The sequence below is a fragment of the Opisthocomus hoazin genome, chromosome Z, assembly GCF_030867145.1.
Source record: "Opisthocomus hoazin isolate bOpiHoa1 chromosome Z, bOpiHoa1.hap1, whole genome shotgun sequence".
NCBI classification, from domain to species: Eukaryota; Metazoa; Chordata; class Aves; order Opisthocomiformes; family Opisthocomidae; genus Opisthocomus; species Opisthocomus hoazin.
This window is the reverse complement of record NC_134454.1, coordinates 30,111,188-30,130,622: the sequence shown is the minus strand read 5'-3', so window position 1 is coordinate 30,130,622 and position 19,435 is coordinate 30,111,188. Positions and strand designations below refer to the sequence as shown.

Sequence of the window (19,435 nt, the reverse complement as noted above, 5' to 3'; positions counted from 1 at the left end):
AATGGTGAGCTTTTTTGGTGGTCTTTTTATGTGAAAGGTTTTGCACAAATTACCATAAATGCTGTAGTTGATAGTGACAAGTCTCTACTATTAGAATTTATAATTAATCAGGTGAGCATTGAATACTGCCCCAGTACGGGCAAGGCCAACAGCAATGCAAAGTAGCTGATGTGAAAGTAACTCTGTTATTACTATTATTACCTGGTAATAATGTAAGGAAAGCTGAAAAGATTATAAAGAATTGGCTTGAAGTTTTGCTTGCAAAGTAAAAAACAGTATTTCATGCCTTATAGTCATTTGCAGTGGAGGCCCCCCTGGGAGCACCAGAGGGGTCCAGTGACACACGCATGTAGGAGGCTCACGAGAAGTGAGGTACCACCTAGGCAGAGCAGGGCTCACCCCAATGAATCGTAGAATCATTAAGGTTGGAAAACACCTCTAACATCATCAAGTCCAACCATCAGTCCAACACCATCGTGCCTGCTAAATCATGTCCTGAAGTGCCACGTCTACATGTTTTTTAAACACCTCCAGGGAAGGGGACTCCACCACTGCCCTGGGCAGCCTGTTCCAGGGCCTGACCACTCTTTCAGTATCATAGAAGCATAGAATCATAGAATGATTTGGGTTGGAAGGGACCTTTAAGATCATCTGGTTTCAAACCCTGCCATGAGCAGGGACATCTTCCACCAGACCAGGTTGCTCAGAGCTCCATCCAGCTTGGCCTTGAGCACTTCCAGGGAAGGGGTAGCCACAGCGTCTCTGGGCAACCTGTGCCAGTGTTTCACCACCCTCATGGTGAAGAGTTTCTTCTTAATATCTAATCTCAATCTGCCCTCTTTTAGTTTACAGCCATTCCCCCTTGTCCTATCACTACACACCCTTGTGAAAAGTCCCTCTCCAACCTCCCTGTAGGCCCCTTCAGGTACTGGAAGGCTGCTCTAAGGTCATCATCCCAGAGCCTTCTCTTCTCCAGGCTGAACATCCCCAACTCCCTCAGCCTGTCCTCCTAGGAGAGGTACTCCAGCCCTCTGATAATCTCCGTGGCGCTCCTCTGGACCCGCTCCAACACATCCATGTCCTTGTTGTGCTGGGGGCTCCAGAGCTGGACGTAGGACTCCAGGTGGGGTCTCACAAGACCAGAGTAAAGGGGCAGAATCACCTCCCTCAACCTGCTGGCCACGCTTGTCTTGATGCAGCCCAGTAAAGAAACTTTTCCTGATATCCAATCTAAACCTCCGCATCCGGACCACCCCGGAGAGGAGGAAATGTGTTAAGGGGCAGCAACATTCAAAACCATTTTGACTTCGCTGTAATGAGTATAGCTGTGACAGAATTTAAGAATTAAGGGAGAAACCCCCTCTTCAAAATTAAACAATAGCTATAGATGGAAAGACTACACCTGTCCCTTGAGCAAACCCGAACATTTTAATAGCAGCATTAAATCCAAGGTTATGTTGGATAAACATGTATTTTCTTCTACTAAACTGTGGCTGTAAGCAATACAGAAATGCAAACATACATTACACATTCAAAGTTTTTTGGTTTGATTTTCTCCTTATTCCTGTGGTCTCCCTAACCACAGCAACGTATTTGGTGGATTTGCATGGACCAATCCCAGTTACAGAGAAATGCTGAAGTATTAAACAGTCTATTCGGACAACCACAACACACTTCTGGCATGTCAGATACCAAACACAGGATTATTCCTTCCCTCAGTACAACTGCAATTTAAGAAGGAAAACTGCATGCTACACCACTAACTTCCTACAGAACACAAAGGATGAGGACTTATGCTTCATTCTTGTATTTTCCCCTCCATAAGTTACGAAAATATCTTTCAAAAAGGAATCCAAAATAATCTGTTGGACAACATATGTTCAACTTGTAAACACATAAAAACCTGTGGCAGAGTGCAAAACAGTATTAATACAGTAGGAGTTTTATTTACATCACCAGTATGGAATATCAAACTTTTTACATGTACACTTCAGTCTCTTCTTTCAGAAGGGCCAAGCTTCCAAACAGCACTTTTTTTTTTTGAAGGTATGAATTTTAGTAAAACCTTCAAATGCTGACAACTTATCAAATGCGTGCTCAGAAAACACACTGTACAATTGCAAAGTAAATTAAAACGTGTAAAAAATAAAAATAACTTAAGAGTGATACTGCTTATCTACAGTCCCTTTCAGACTAATTGCAGTAATTTATTATCCCCTTTTTATCAATATAGATTATTTCACGGCTCAGGAGAGGCAGGGCATAGCTTGCAATTTGGCCTTCAGCTCAGGTCTGATCCTGCAAAGCTCAGAGGAAGCTGAGGAGAGCTGTCTCGATGCTGACACAGCATGTGTGGACTTGGCCTCCCCACCCACCGAAGCAGCTAAAGCAGTACTTTTGTGCAGACCATACCCTCCTTAGCAAAGGCCTTTGTAGCAGATAAATCTATTCAGTAGTTGGTATTTTGTTGTACTCAGTCACTATCATATTCCTCTATTGTTAATTCATCTTCCTCCATGACTGCTTGAGCTGTGACAGGCTGAGGCTGACTGCAAGGTAGTTCATTTCCACTGCACTGGCTAGAATAGAGAGCGAATCCATCTGACTCATTCTCATTTGTTCTGTTTTTCTCCACCTGTGCAGCCGTCTCCACAGCATGTGCGTCGGCACGGTCCCCCTCGGAGCTGACAAGTAAGTCTGGTATCCCGGGATCTTTGTCAGTAAGTGTTTCAAGCTTTAACCTGTAAAATTATCATTGCAACAGTAAGTTACCACGTCTGCTCTTTCACACAGAAGCTGCAGTAGAAAAGACTGCCCGCATACAGCACACGTCACCCTTCTTCACTGGTGCTTAGCAGCTGTCACATTTTCTGGCAGTAACACCCTCCATCAATCACAGTTAATTCAAGCTATGCACATCACGTGCTTAGATCACTACCTTCAGTACTATGTTTTTACAGCCCTGCACACATATTCCAGGTATAGATACCTGTGCCCAGAACTGTGCAGCTCACGTGACAGCCTACAGAAGACAGGGGAGTTCCTCTCACAGAAAGGTCTACTCAGCCTCAAACCACAGCAACTGGAACACACCAGGTCACGTTTGTGCTCCACCACTCTCCCAGCACCCACTGCTGCTTCAAGTTTCTTCCTTAGGGTAACACTGGTTTTGCTGAGCTTTCCTCATGCACCTGAACTGCTGACAAGGAACTTACTGACAACAGCCTATGGTACACGAGACCCTTTCCAAGCAAAACTGAAATCCTTCAGGACAGTAAGCAATTAACTTGAAACAGGCAAATTAGAAGAAAAAACAAAGGAGTAGAAAGGAAATATTTTTCTATTTTGTAATTTCTTTTACTATTTGGACTCCTCAATCTTTCCAGCATCTTCGTATCAGTAGATTACCAACGGTCCTTTATTAATTTTTTCCACTTTACATGGGAATAACAAAAACTTACACTTACTGGCAAAAACCCATCCTGACACCAATTGCAGCTGATCAAACACCACGCATTCTCCTCAGTGCCAGTTTTCTTACAATTCCCATTCCGTTAATAAATATAATGGAAAATAATTAAAATATTCTTATTTCCATTGATACAGCTGCACATAAGTTATTTTAAGGATGACTTAATAACACAAAATAAATTATTTTCAATTAGGATTCCTGAAGAATGCAAACGCTTACTAAAATACTTACATTTGTCTATACTTCCTTTCCAAAATAGTGAAGAAATGAAAAAGGATTACCGTGTTTTCAGGAGAGAGCTATCCCTCAGGTGAAACTCTAAATAGCACACACCCAACTTATTAATGCAGATACAAAACGTTTATTGATATTGAAAGGTATGCTGCAGACAAAATCAATGGCATAAGGAAGTCTACGATTAATTTTTAAAGTTACAAACATTTTGGCTTAGACGAGGGAGATTACAAAGAAATAAACCCAGTAAGGACACTGTCCTTTCTTCCTGACTAGCAACCAAAATGGCTTTTACTACAACTGCTGGGAAGAGGGTGCTTCTTGGGTAATACAGCCTTTACCTTACAGGCCAGTATTTCATAGTTTAACTCAGACAGCAAGACCACAGTGATAAATATGAGATGCTTTGTCAGATTCCCTAACAAACTCTCTCTCGGTTAAAAGATGAAAGAGTTTGTCTCATTCCAGCTAACCGTGACCAGTTAAAACTCTTTTTAAATTTCAGATATATCAAAGTTACACAAATATAACCGAGACTTTCCTAGTATAACTTCTGCCTATGATTCAGAACGCTCACTAGAGTCACAACATAACATGTCATGACACATCACCCCATGAGCGCTATACAATCTGTAAGTAGAGCAATACAGTCTTGCAGTTGAAATAAAGAGTATTTTTTCAGTATTTAACTTCTAAGACAGAGGGACTTCAGCAGCTATTGTTTTATTTTAAAAATGCATTTTAAACAAAGGTTTATTCTAAGGAGTCTGATAAGCAAGAATTCCACAAAATAAAAATCAGTGCTGCTATCTAATTTCATAGGAAGCACTCACTAAAATATTTTGTAGTTGCATAGATATGCAACTGCTTCAAAGGAAATAAGAATACATTCCCCATTATGCTTTCTTTCTTACACATCTAACACACGTGTGAGCACAGCATGTTCTATCAAACATGGAGATTCATGTTATGTCATGACAAACAACAGGCAAAGCACACTGTACTCTTTCTATCAATTCAGTTTTATTCTCATGTAAATGTTTTTGATTGTGAAAAAAGTATTTTATTCAGATCATGCACTGGAGAAACATAAATATGTCTAAGTCAAAACTAATATTTCATACACTGGAAAAGAAAGCTAAACAAGGATTAAAAGCAAGACTATAGCAAAAACATTGATATTAACATTATAATGATAAACAGATTTGAATGGGAAAAGTTTTAACAGGTAAAATATAAAATTATCATGCTGCAAGTGAGGGGAAACGTCACATCATAGATGTACATTGAAGGTGTTTCTCTATGAAAGGGTTCTTTTCCTCAATATATTTAGAAAGAAAGAAAGTCTTACTTTGTTTAAGAAAAGACAGAAGTCAAGTTTACCTCCCAAAATGTCTGTTCAGCGGTAGCCTCCCAACATCTTGGATAAAAGCAATCTGAGCTAAGAACAAAGAATCACCAGTGTCATATTGGGCAGATCATAATGCACATACAATTAAGCATACTGGAAAATAAGTAATTCATAAGCTTAGTCAAGTATTCCTGCATATATTTGCAATATTTTGGATACCAAAACACTGCGCATGCATGTATCGTTTGTTTGGGTTTTTTCCCCCAAACTGTTTGCAACATTACCGTAACATATTTACAGCTTGCCTACACAAAAAAAAAAAAATCCCTGACATTCACCAACTGTGTATTTATGATGTGGAGTTATTATTCCATAGCCTACAAAATGAATTTATCCTGATGTCAAGGCTTTAGTTAAGACATCAAGCCTATTGTCAGATGCAAATAATACAGTATAAATGACCCAGCTGTCTAAACAGTAATTTTTGGATTATGCACCATACAAAGTAAATTTTTCCACATGAACTGTCTGCTACTAGATTACCTCAGGTTACACTTTTTTTAAAGCACTGAAAACTTGAATTTTGATTACTTTAACTGGGAAAGGCTTTTTAAAGCCTTTTAAGTCTGTGGATGTTACTGGAGAGGGACCAGTAAGCAATGAAGATGTAGTTATTATTGCCTACTAGGTTTCCAAAAGTCTTCTTACCAAATCCCCCAGTAGATTTAAAAGAAGCCCTAAGCCTAAGAGAACAACTTAATCAGTAAAGTTTGATAAATAATTAATAAATAGGAAATGGGGAGACGGGTATGAGGGAATAGTTAACTCTTGCAATGGAAAAAAAGTTGCCAATGAAGTTCTGCAGAGATCTGTGCTAGGGCCTGGACTGTCCAGTACATTCTTAAATGTAGCCGTGTGAAAAAAGGGGGTGAAGAGTTAAATGAGCAAGTTTGCCAATGTCACCCAGTTAGACAGGCTAGTAAGGATGTGGGCAGACAGAAAAACTGTGCAAGGACCTTAAAAGACTGAGTGAAAGGGTGACATAATGAAATTAAAAAGTACAGATACCAGAAATCCATGCAATTAAGAAAGGGAAGAATGACTTCAAATAGTCCTACACGAGGACCCCGTCTTATACATTTATAAAGCGTATATATGCTTCGCTTCTGCCAAGAGAGATATGAATATTTATTCTTTCAGTTACATAAGTTTTAAAAATATTCTTGATATTAGGTTTCAAACCTAACAGGATAGCTTTAATTTTATCTGTGTTACTAGAAACATTATATATCAGCTATATGCATGTATTGTAAGTTGTTCTGTTATATTTTTTTACTGAGAGAAGAGCATAGATAGTATTGACATTCTGGGCTACAAAATTTTTCGGCACACTTTTCATGACAAAAAAAAAAAAAAAGAGTCCAAGATCTAGAGTTACACCCATCTTACCTTGGTTTCTCATTGGATTTGCTAACATAGCAAGATAAGGCAATAGTTCTGTCTGAAGACACTCAGGTGGTAAACAGAAGCTTGAAAAGAGAGACTTTGCAGCAAGGCAGTTTTCTTGATACTGTAAGAGTTGGGGGGAAAAGAAACACAAGTAAAAAACCTGGTCAGTCACTACTCATGTAGATATTCTGTACCACAAATGACAGACTTTCTTCCTGTCTATTGGATGACAAGACACATGCTACTGAAAAACGAGACCAGAAAAAAGACAAGCAGTTAGTTAACATATACAGATCGTAAAAATGGTAAATTCCTTCACTTTTGCCTTTTCCTGGGCATTAAAATTTCCAGAAAATTTTTATGCCTTGATTACAGAATTCCCCACCCATCCAGGTCAGTATTTTTTTGCCAGATACAGGAAGAGAGGTATTAGTTCAAATGTAAGAAATTGTCAAGAGCTTTGGTGTCTCAAGAACAAGCTATTTCTGTTCATGAGATAAAATATAACAGCACATAAAATATAACAGCAGTCATTTTTTAAAACTTACACAACAATTTAATGTGCTTTAAACTACACAAGAACTTAAAACTTAGTTTTAGGAGTAGTTTATAGTATTTCAACACTAATTGTGTCTCCATCAACTTAGGATTAAGACTCTCCCAGCCATATGACAACTTGGACACAGGAATCAGACTTTGTCAGAGGCCTTCAATTTATTTTTCCATTAAAGGAATAACGCAAATCTAAGTCTTCAAGTGAGTGCTTTTAAAAATTAGCTAGGATATTTGACAAGTTTAGCACCACAAGCAAATATCATCTATACTACTCCATTGTCATAAAATACAGAAAAAAAAAAAAAGAATCAAGCATTTACCTTTTTATTGATAAAGAACCACTGGGGTTTATGTAAGGGCCGGAACCCCATCCCTCCTTGGTGGTGGGCAAAGGCTCTGGATGTATTTGAATGTATCACCCCTCGGGTAGCCACAGATGCACTGTATTCTTCCATCACAAGCCGTGTCTAAGAGAGAAACTGGGCATTATGCGAACTCAAGGTCTCTATACAGTATGTCTCCTTTGAACCAGAACACAATCTGCAATTGCACTGACACGACATACCCAGAATATGTTGAGATTACTGCAGAACTTTTTCTCAAAGTATCTGAATGAAAAAGCTAGCTCGTTTACTTCAGAGAAAAGGCATACAGACTCCAGCACAGTTTTAGCATAAATTTGTTCTACTCAAAAATACCTTGTAGAATATTTTACAAACACTATAACCCACTATAATAAAATACTGATAGAAGTTGGACAAAAAGTCTGACCTGCATCTCTTCTATAGTTTGATGTACTTTAGCATTCATTAACAATTCACTGTTACCTTTACTGTAAGTTCGAAATGATACAGCTTTATTCTTACTGTCTTGTAAGAAAATTGCTTTCAACAATTCATAAACACAGAAAAACTTAGAAGCTCAATGTCCGATTACTGAAAAAAGAAAGTATATAGGTATAAAAAGATGACACTTACACTCCAATTACTACAAAGGACGTCAGCAGTGCTCAGATATTCACTGGCTCTCACTACATCATCTATATCAGAAAAAAACTCTACATAGTTCTGGTGAAGGTATAAATTAAACATGCTTCCAGACATATGCGATTTTTCCACAATATCCTATTAGAAAATAAAAAGTACAAGTTTTACACAGTGTATTAGGAAAAGCATCCTATAAAAGTTACTATAAGTTTAGATGGTTCAGGAGCGGCCACACATGAGCTACGAAGCAATGCTTATATAGAAAAGGGAGGTTGGTTTGGCCCCAGAGAAGGCTGATGGTGGGGATCGAGGGGCAGAAGCCATTGCTGCCTTCAACTCTCTTAATGGGTGGTAACAGAAATGTGAACTCAGACTCCTCTTGGCAACACACAGCGAAAAGATGACAGCTAACAACCACAGACTGCATCAAGGAAAAGTCCACCTTCCACCAAGTCCAGCTGTGAGGTAAGAGAACCTCTGTCCTTGGCGATACTCAAAACTCAACAAATCAAGAGCCTGGGAACTTAATCTACCTTTGAAGTTAGCTTACAGAGGTCCTTTCCAGATTAATTATTCTGTAACTCAGACATACTGAATACGCATGTATTAAGATCAGTGACAAAACCACCGTGCCTGAGAATTTCCATCAATCACGTGAGAGTTTGTTTTGCTTTTTTTAAACCAAACTGGAATCAAGTACTTATTGCAGATGTACCTCAGGCTGAATAAGCAAGGTGTCTCGACGGTATTCTGACAAATGAGCAGGCAGCTGAGCAAATTCTGATTCTGACACTGGTTCTCCTACAAAGGATTTTACAATCTTTAGTCTTTTTGTATCAGAAGTATTATTACATTTCTGCAAATAATTAAAAAAGCCAGAAGAAAATGACACATTTCAGATGGAGTATTCAAAACTAGAATAAAAATTAGATAGGAACACAGAGATGTGTAACTGCATCAATAGTAGTTTTCACATATATTGAGTGTCATTTTTAGCAATCACAACTCTACCAGCAACTAGTTCACAGCATTTTCAGTTCCCAGAAAGCTCTTGATAAAAAAATAAGTACTTAATTATATAGTCAATATTATACAGTCAACAACATGTAATTAGTTACATTACACTTCATAAAACAAATTTCACTATTTCTCCTCAGTTGATTTTGGAACTGATACTGTGAATTATTACCGAAATGTGGACAGCCAACAGCATTTATGGATCCTGATTTAGCTGAGTGACGACAGTACTATTTAATAAGTACCAAATACTTATCAATTATAGTTTTTAAATGTTAACAATACTGTAACCACACAGCGGGAACAGACAGATTCTGTAAATTTACAGAACCTTAGTGTATGAAGAGTAGAACTTTCAGTAGTAGTAAGGTGGAAAGTATTCTGGAGAGGTAGAAAGGGAGACAGGGTATGACAGAAGTGGAAGAGTATTTCAGGTCAGAAAGCAGAGTGCACATATGTCTGTTAGAGGGAAACACAGAGCTGAGATGAAACATAGGGAGGAGAATACAGCAGGAGTCAAGCCCACATACACAAATAAGGAAGGCAGCCCTGCAGCCTCATAGTTACTGTTCTGTACCCTTCAGGAATACAGACAAATACAGAAGGTAACCGTACAACAATGTATAATCCTGCACAAAAGCAAAATTTGCTTTTGTACAAAGCAATAAATGTGTTGGCTATCTATCTAGCCTTGTGTGCATGACAGCATGTGGACCTAATGCAAGTAGAGTTATGTAATTTTATTCTGTATTGATGCTGAATGAAACGTTTGTTTACCTAACAGATACAGACAGCTGCAACAGCAGTTACCACAAGCTTTTATTACTATTTTTATGTTGTTATTAATGACCAAACATGCAAATCAGAAGTCACCCTAAGCCTCAATTTAGCAAGTCTAGCTATTAGCAGCTGACATGCTTTGCCCACTGAAAGGAAGAATAAGTCAAAGTTTTCTTACTTTTGCAGTAAATTATTTTTCCCAGAGCATGGAAAAGAAAGATGGAAGCATCTTTGCCACCAATAGCTTGTATCTCCTGGTCTTCTGAAGCATCAGGTTTACTTTTCTTTCTTACTTTAGATTCTGCTGCTGCTTCACATTTTAGTGTGGAGCTCCTTTTCTTCCTTGACCAAAACTCCTTCTCTAATGAGCAGTCTATCAATAAAAGCAAAAATACAATCAGGATAAAGCACATGAATCTAAAAAGGTTTTCTATTACATTGCTACTGTTAATGTTTTCAACAAACAAAAAAAATTAATGGAAAAGGTTATATAAATGGGGGCACTAAGAGAAAACTCCATTATTAGGAAGGCAACCCAGTCACCTAAACTAGTGTGCTCCGTTCCACTTCTGTCTTTCAGCCACAGTTAAGGTGCCAAGTACTTTTTTGAATAATAAATATCTGTCTTTAAAAAAATGCTAGCATTCTTGCTTATTCATTCTAGTTCTGATGCATCCCTAACTTGCCTTTCTTAAAAATTTCTTCTTTATGAAATACAAGTGCAAATATTTGCAAATTGCATTTCAGTTACATTCTGATCGTCTATCGATTTATTTTCCATTGGCATTATCTGTATAACACCCTCACTGAAATATAAGGAGGCAAAGGAAACCTTTCATTTAGGTGATTCTTCCAAAAGCCTACTAATTTCCACAGTGTTTTGAGTTCTGAGGAATAAATCACTTCTACTCTTACTTTCAACCTCAAAAGTTTTCAACCACATTTTGATTTAGTGGCAGGTGAATGTTCCTTATCTAACTAAGAGATCGTATCTGTTAAGTATTTACCTTTCTCTTCTCCCACAATTACCAACTAATATTGCATTCTCAGGAGATCAACAGGGAGGTGAGGTCTCTCCAAAATTTACAAAATATCACTGGCTGCCCATCATATACCCAACTGAAACACCCAAACAACTAAAAAATTTCTACTCAACATGAAGGCAGCTCTTCTCAATCTGTTAGAAAAAATGGAAGAGGAGAATGTTCAGGGTGCTATGACCTGAGTACATGATTCCGAGATGTCATGTATGGAAGCTGGCAAGCCATATGCCTTTGTTTTCTCCCAAGTTCTCTTTATAACTCTCATGTTTTTACACTTTGAATGCAATTTACTAAAAATTACACAAAGTGGTCATTTTAAGATTATTTAGATTTTCTAGAATAGGTAGAAGCTACTTAGCATCCAGCAGTGAGCTACTGCAGATATGGCACTTGAGGCTACGGTTTAGTAGGAATGGTGGTGTTGGGTGGATGGTTGGGCTTCATGACCTTAGATGTCTTTTCCAGCCTATGATTCTATGATTCTCTCAGGTATCACTTACCTACTATTAACTTCATGGCATTATCATCAAAAAGGTTTTACTGAGAGAAATTTTATATTTTTCTGATTAACACAGAACAATACAAACTCAGTATACTAGAAGACAACATCAGCAGAATTTAGTTTCCATGTTTGCAAGTTAAACCCAGAAACTTTACTCTCTCCCTCAGGTAACTTAAAAAACACAGCTAAGTTAATTTCAATATATTCCACAACTCAAACTACAACACCCCCTCTTACAACAGTACTTGAAACTACATTTAATCCCGTATTCCATGAGCACATTTTCTATCTGCAAGGCGGATGGGAAAGAAAACGAGTAAAAGCAACAAGACCGTTACTAGCTTTACAACACACAGCAGAAACCAACTGTTGAATTCATGGCCTTATTTCTAGGTTGAATATAAACGCTGGCACCATCTAGCGGTTCTCAGAATGAACTACACATGCCAGAGTACTGCTTTCAAAAATGACAAGATGGTGGAACTCGCATACATCGGCTTCATAACAATTATTGACTTGCAACACTTATGAAAGACATAACAGTAACTCTCCTGATTTCTTTCAATGTTGGAACATCTCAACAGAATCCCAAACTAAGTCTATTTTGAGCACTGTCCCAACTCAGTGCTTCGAAGACAAACACTGAACATCAAACTTACTCTATATACACACTGAATACTTCACAGAAGCTCATGCCACCTCACAGTTTTTCAATTTACCAACAGCCATAACAACTCCAAAGCAAAATCAATCATTACAGAAACGCTGTATACAGAGTCAACGGGCTGTTTCAGAAGTGCTTTAAGGGTAGAGATAAGAACATGAAGAAGTATAAGAACCACGAAATTAAAATATTCCTTTCAAATTAAGGTTGCATCATAAAAGCTTTGACCAGTAAGCATACAGCAATAGCAAAGATACCAAGAAGAGCACATTTCATTAAATTACATGAACACTTACATAGCAGATGTTACTTAGTTTTGAGACTACATAAAACAGTCATTAAATTGAACATTTTCAACTTTAAAAAAAACACCCCCCTCACAAAACCCTTTGTGCCTTTTATTCCTGCTTCAGAGCAGCATGTCAAAAATGTTTTGCACAGCTCACCTAGCTGTGCTGCAACAGCAAGCAGAATACTTTTACAGCAGAAATGGTCAAAAAGTCATTCACTTACCAAAATCACTTACCTTTCATAGAAGAAAACTGAAGACTGTTTATTGCACTTCTTATATCACCTGAACAACCTTTGCAAAGCAACTCCAAAGAAATTCTGTCCAGAGCATAATTCTTTTTTCTGTTCTACAAGGAAAAGCAACATTCAAAGTAATAAGAAAAGAAGTAGGAAAAAGTATTTTAATATTAGTCTGGTTGTGGGGACCCACCTCTGATATACAGCATAAAGAGACGACGTCAGCACCCACCATGTTCTCTAACTATGTAACACTGCTAACTTTAAAACATTTAATACATTTAAGTCCATTGCCACATTTTATCTGGAAACATTGAAGAGAATAGTGTACATAGTCCTTGCAGGGCATCACTCAATATTAGACTTGGTTGTAATCAAAACAGTTTGGAAATAATAGAGGATTTTAGGTTCATGACCTCTCTGGCCTTGCTGGATACAATGAAAATTACTTCTATTCCTATTATTTGTTTCATGTATGTAGTTTCAGCAATAGGCAGAAGAATTTTCAGAAGTAACTCTGAAGACTTAGACCAAGGATCAAGTGGAACTGATCTTAAAAACATTACATCTTTCCAGTTTGTGTCTTGTTTTCTGTTTGAGAGGATTGGCGAGTTTTTTTGGGGGGTGTGGGAGTCTGCTATCAAAGATCAGACTAATACAGTAGCATATATAAATAACATATTTCAGATAGAAAAGTCTGAAATCTTTTGCTCCTAGCACTGCACAGAAGTTATCAGTTTTGACAACTTACCATACTAGCTTCTGCTGCAGCTATTCGATTAAGAACTTTCATCATATTTGTTGGTGCAACAGGCTTGAAACTGTTAAATTTCATTTAAAAAAAAAAAAAAAATTAGTTTCTGACATCTCACTTGTTTGTATCGAGTTTTAATGAGATAAAAGATCTTACCTAATATTGGATATACACAACTCCTCCAGAATTTCCGCTGGGAATAGTAACCTCTGGTTGCTGTCCCCACTGAAGTTATCTGAGACTATAAATATGAGGGGACATCTACTTGTATGAACAAACCTCCTGAATTGAAAAATAAGCAAGCATAGCAAGAATCAAATTCCAGTTTACTGCAAGTGGCTAAAGCTAATCATTAAAAACTCATTTGCAACTGACCTGAGAATTTCATGTAGACTGCTAGGGTCTCGATAGAATTGGTTAGGTATGTCCTATTCAAAACAAATGAACTGCTGTCATTACGTTCAGATGTAAATATCCTCTCCCACAGACTGACTGTTACGGCACACTACGGTGCTATGCATTTTTTCTTCCTAGTTAGCTTGTTTTCAACTAAATTTGAATGCGGCCAACAGTGAAAATAACCGGGGGGGAAGAAAAAAAAAAAAAAAAAAAAAGAAGAAAAACCACCAAAGCACAGTATTTCTTTCTTTTATTATGGAGACAATTATCTAAAAAGAAACACTTCCTTTCTGTCCTTGCTTCCTAAGAAGCAGCCTTGGGCGATTACACTGCCTACTAGACAGAGTTTTGCTCAGTGGATAAACACTCAAGGAAGCAGCCCCACTGAGGATGAGGGCAGGATACACTACTTATGAGAGGACCTAAATAAGAAAACTAAGAAAATGACTTCACAAAGGGAAGTCACAGAAAGCTATGCTTCCTAAATTACTCATCACACTACTCAGCTAGAAATTTTATCTCATCTGTTCTTTTTCTTCAAAGTTTACAGACAACATGACTACCCCAACATAAAGTTCCTCTGCAGAAAAAAGGAAAAGCTCAGAAATAAAATGTTATTGAAAGACACTACAGAATAAGCAAAAATAAAGTATCTTCCTGTAGCTCCCTTTATGGCTTACAAACCCTCGCAGTTCACATCTCTGCCCTAAATAACCCCTCCACATAAGCCCAGGGAATGCTAAATTTCAAATGCTTTCCGATTGTATTAATTCTCACATATTTTCTGCACTCTCCTGCATCCTTAAGTAACAAGAATAGTAGGGTTTTTTTCCCCTCTTCCTGTTTATACGCATATCTATTTCTAGAAAGCTAATCATACAGAAACATGGGTATGACTTTTCAATATTGTTTTGATCTACTTTTTGATACTCTATTACATATTTCTGTACACAAACTAGTCTCCAATTTCTGCCAATTAGTCTATATAGTTTAACTACAGGTAGAACTTGGTTCCAGCCTACTGCAGAGACTCAAAAAGTAATAAAGAACTCATCTGCAGTAAAACAGACTAACTTTTGGCAACAGCAATCCACCAGCTGAAGCTAGTTAGCATGTCCATATTATGATAAAAGGCACTGGTTTCAAAACAAGATTTCACAAGTTTTCACTTACTTCGATAAGAATAAGCTTTTTATCATTTTCTGAGGACTCTCCAAGCATCTGAAGTTTGTTATACTTATTTGCTCGTAATAGAAAATCTCGAAAGACAGCTGTCTGGGCCTGACTCGGAAACGTATGAAAATTTGACTCTGAAAAAGAAAACTAATTAAAAATACGTATTCTATATTATACTAAGTAGAATATAAATACCCACAAGAACTAATACCCCCTCATGCTATTTTCTCACAGTAGGCATTGAACACCAGCAGCCAAGCCCTTTGGCAAACACATTACAAGAGAATTTTTAAAGGGTAGAATTCAGCTGAAGACCCAGACAAGGACAGACTCACCTACTTTTATTTAATTGTCTCCAACGATATCCAGGCTATTACATAGCTCTCTATACTGATTTGAACTGCAAATTATTTTGGAGTAAAAACTGCAAAAAAAACCTAAATCCCTTTTCAGATAAAAGCAAAAGCAAGATTCTTATTAAACACTCAGGGTCTGGCTTACATAGATGTGGATCTGACTTCATATGTGACAGAGACATAAAATAATAAAAAACACAGAATACAAAAAAAAAAATCACAAAAGTAACTGGAAGAAAATGAAAAAGAAAAGAAAAAATAAAAATAGTTACCGTGGCCAAACATATTTCTTAAGTCTTCTTTTGTAAAGTCTAAAGATATTGGATTGGTCCATTCTCGCACCTCAACACCAAGCTCTTTTGCTAGTATCTGTATAGTTGCAGTCTTTCCACAACCAGCAGGACCAGTCAGCAATAAAACAGAGCCACCCTATCACAAGAAAAAAAAAAGGGGGGGGGGAAATCCCAAACATAAGTGAAGACTGGAAGTTGGCTGAAGGTGAATACTGGCTGAATTTCTTCTCTAGTTTCTCTGGTAATGATTCTCTTTTTCGAATAAAAACTAAGTTAAATATTTTGTGTTATTACTTCACATGTTGAGTTTAGACAGAAAGAGGTAGACCAGAACTCTGAAAGCCTTGCTCTCAGTTTTTAATGTTTAGTTAACTGCACATCGTGCAGACTACCAACATAATGCATACTGAACTGGAGAATCGGGTCTGAAAAACACTAAATGAGACTAGTCAATGGTGCATGCCTATAAGAATGCCTCTTACCAATCAAGAGGTTAAAAACATCCCATTACATAAAGTCAGTGAAACTGGAAATTTGCCAAGATACTTAAAATTAATCTGTGGGAGACAGAATGCAGTTACAAGCTCACACTGAAAAGGTATGAACTGACTGGATGCTAGAAAATAATATTTTTAAGCAAAAACAGAAACCACCTCTTAGCAGCATAAGCCCTAAACAAATGTACAAGCTCTTATCTATATTCTTCACAGATTTCTTATAATGCAATTAGGTACATAATCACTACCTTAAGATTTTTTTCTCTGAAATCAAAGTAAAACTGAATCCAGCTTGTTTGTATGGTTTCATATCTCCAGCTGCTAATTTTAGCAAGATTACCTGCTTTGGCTGCCCTTGAAATATGTGCAATTTTAACCAGGTTTCAACTTCTTCAATTTTCTTCTTTTGCACAGCAAGGTCATTCTAAAACAAAATCAAAATATATTAAACGTATATATACAACTCTTGGTTTCTAAGACTGTGATGATGAGACTCAAGAACAGAATATATGCCGACTAAAATATTAACAGACATGTATGTGTGTATTCCAGTTACATATGTTTATGCTATGTAGAAGTAAGTGCAACGGTTAAGGATCATCATTTCAGCCTGTTTCTTCAAACAACCAATTCTCCATTGTTTGCAGTTGGGAAATAATGATTATTATTCCTAAAGTAATAGTCTTGCCTGTTCATGTCAGCATGCTTTACAGCTATTGCTGGAGATAGTACTTTTTAGGCTCTACTGACTCTAACAGTACCTGCATTTTTGGAACTTCTGCAGATCTCACGCATCTTACTTGTCTTCTAGCCCCATAACTCAATTCCTCTCCAGAGATGAGCTAATAAATATCTAAACATAAAAGTACTACACTGACTTGCTCAAATCTAAGAGACAGTTAACACACACTCCTTTGTGCAAACTGCAATTAGTCAAGTACTCTGAACATGTTAACAGACCAGCTAACTGCTGTCCAGTAACATGCAAGACAAATTTCTGTTATCTTTCCCCTAATGAGTGCACTAACTCCGTTCTCCCTCCTTTCTTTAGCTGTGGATTTTTCTAGTACTTGGAGCTGTCAGATCTGGATGAAATTCAATAACAGGTTCAAAAGTTTGGGCGTGAACAAGGAAACAACATCTCATCAGCAGCTTTATCTCCTCAGGAAGCCTGGAGAAAAAAAATGTGTCTCCTACAGATAAACAGCTCATTAAAATCTTAACTACAGACAGTAGGTAAGTCAAACTTGTACTTCACTGCCCTAATAAAACCGGATATACTTGGAACCTGACAAATGCAGATTATGAAGAGAAGCATAATGTGCTACACTATTATGTTACTACCATATTAGCAGTTAGAATAACTCTCACACCTGAGTTACGGGTTTGTATCTGTCTACCCATGGCTCATCTTGAGACTGGCTCTTGTTTTGTCTGGACTTGTTACAGGGTAGATCTACTGAAGACGACTTTGCTCTTTTTCTGGACAGAACTTTGTTTTTGGTACTTTCTGGCACAGAAGATAGGTCTTTCTTCTTCTGCTGCCGGTTTCTTCCAGAGTTATCTTCTAGTGGCTTCACAGGAATGGCACTAGAAGAAACATTTGTGTTTCCAAAGAAGTCATCAAACGAAGGTGCCAACCAGTCTGTCGCCTGGTAAAATACAAATATTTTGCTATTAGTGTAGCACTGTCCTCCCCTTAATTGGATACAGTTATCTCTAGAAAATTGGCAGATTTTTATCAAGCTTATGTAAGACTATCTCGTAAAGAACTTCATTAGCATTGAAAAGTGTACTACTAATTAGCAACAAACACGGGCACTTCTGCTTTTTGAATGTGTCAATTACAAGCTTCTTCAGTATTCAAAAAGCGCTACACCTTACACATGATATCTTGCAGCAAATTAGCAAACCAGAACAGGTTGAAAATTCTACAAACACACATTTAAACCAAGGAAATAAAATCAAAACACATATAAAAATGAAAAAATAGCATAAGCTTATTTATATCAGTTTTACATTAAGGTCATGTCCATGCTGTCTTTGATGTTCAGTATGTGACTTTTCTTTTTTCTTTAACATTTACAATGCAGCCACTTGTGTTTAAAAGGTAGAAACAGGCGACAGGAAAAATTACTTAGGCAGCACAGTGAAACAAAGTATTATTTGTTTTCTGTGTGAGGATGCTTGGACTGATCTAGAATCAGACTGTCACATGCATCAGAAGTCTGCCTGCCAGTGACAAGGAACAAAACTGCTAACAGCACCAGTGTTTAATTTTGGATTTGAGCAATAGCCTGCTAGGACAGTTGTACAAACCGACACCCCAAAGCCACCTTCCAGCCTGCCTATGGTCCCAGAATAATAGCCTGTGATCGCTGGGATATCTGCTGCAACAAATGCACGATAACCTTTCAGCATAGGAACTGTAACAGGCTACATGCCGAAACACACTTCTGTGAAAACACGAGTAACAGAACAGACACCTCATCTCCGAGAAGGTCCCTGAGTACTCTACAGTTTACAAGTCTTACAAATTAATGCAACAGACCATTATCACAGAATGCTTTGGGGTGGAAGGGACCTTTAGAGACCATCTAGCCCAACCCCCCTGCAGTGAGCAGGAACATCTTCAACTGGATCAGGTTGCTCAGAGCCCCGTCCAGCCTGGCCTTGAATGGTTCCAGGGATGGGGCCTCCACCGCCTCTCTGGGCAACCTGTTCCAGTGTTTCATCACCCTCATCGTAAAAAATTTCTTTCTTATATCCACTCTAAATCTCCCCTCTTTTAGTTTAAACCCATTACGCGTTGTCCTGTTGTAACAGGCCCTGCTAAAAAGTTCGTTGCCAGGCAAGAGATTATTTGAGAGTAAGAAGCGTTAGCGACGGGGAAACAGGACTTGTCTTCGCACGGCTTGCATTTAACGTTATTCTGAAACAGACTATTTTCAGCTGAATTTGCATATTCACCAGCGGGCCGGACCCCACCGCGCCAGGGGGTTTTCTTCTCACACACCGCACTCCTAAGGAAACAAACAGCCTGCACACAGGAAAAATAAAAAAACACACCCACAGCTGAAGCGAAGCCGCCAACGCGGAGACCAAGGGGTCACCACCGGCCTTACAAACACCGCTCTCCCCGGCAGCCGCGAACGCCTCCCCCCGGAGCGGCCCCGCGGCCCACCTCCGCCGGTGCCGCCCGCCTCCCCGAGGAGCTCCCAGACATCCTTCGCCCGGGCGGCGCCCATCCGCCGTGCGGCCTGAGGGTAAAACCCCGCACCCGGGCGAGCCGAGGCGGCAGAGGGACCCCACGGGCCGGGCCGAGCCCCCTCACACCTCACCGCCGCGCTCCCCAGGGGCCCTTCTCCTCCACCGGCGC

The 19,435-nt window shown here is 38.4% G+C and overlaps 1 protein-coding gene across 1 annotated transcript; it reads right to left on the bottom strand.

Moving 5' to 3' along the window:
* Positions 1 to 1,424: 1,424 nt before the first annotated feature.
* Positions 1,425 to 19,434, bottom strand: RAD17 (RAD17 checkpoint clamp loader component). The gene is made up of 16 exons (XM_075410800.1): positions 19,241 to 19,434; positions 17,430 to 17,708; positions 16,397 to 16,480; positions 15,539 to 15,695; positions 14,908 to 15,044; positions 13,711 to 13,763; positions 13,492 to 13,617; positions 13,333 to 13,402; positions 12,580 to 12,691; positions 10,023 to 10,217; positions 8,763 to 8,848; positions 8,039 to 8,185; positions 7,382 to 7,528; positions 6,507 to 6,627; positions 5,090 to 5,147; positions 1,425 to 2,741 (listed from the first exon to the last, which is right to left on the bottom strand). The coding sequence occupies exons 1-16, from the start codon at positions 19,280 to 19,282 to the stop codon at positions 2,474 to 2,476; spliced, it is 2,082 nt and encodes a 693-aa protein (XP_075266915.1). The 5' UTR covers positions 19,283 to 19,434; the 3' UTR covers positions 1,425 to 2,473.
* Between the last annotated feature and the right edge of the window lies 1 nt (position 19,435).

Coding starts and splice junctions, on each gene's coding strand:
- RAD17 (XM_075410800.1), bottom strand. CDS start 19,282: ATGTCTGGGAGCTCCTCGGGGAGGCGGGCGGCACCGGCGGAG. Junction 16,481..17,429: donor GATACAAACCCGTAACTCAG/GTGTGAGAGTTA, acceptor ATTTTGTTTTAG/AATGACCTTGCTGTGCAAAA. Junction 13,764..14,907: donor AAAAGCTTATTCTTATCGAA/GTAAGTGAAAAC, acceptor TGTTTTGAATAG/GACATACCTAACCAATTCTA.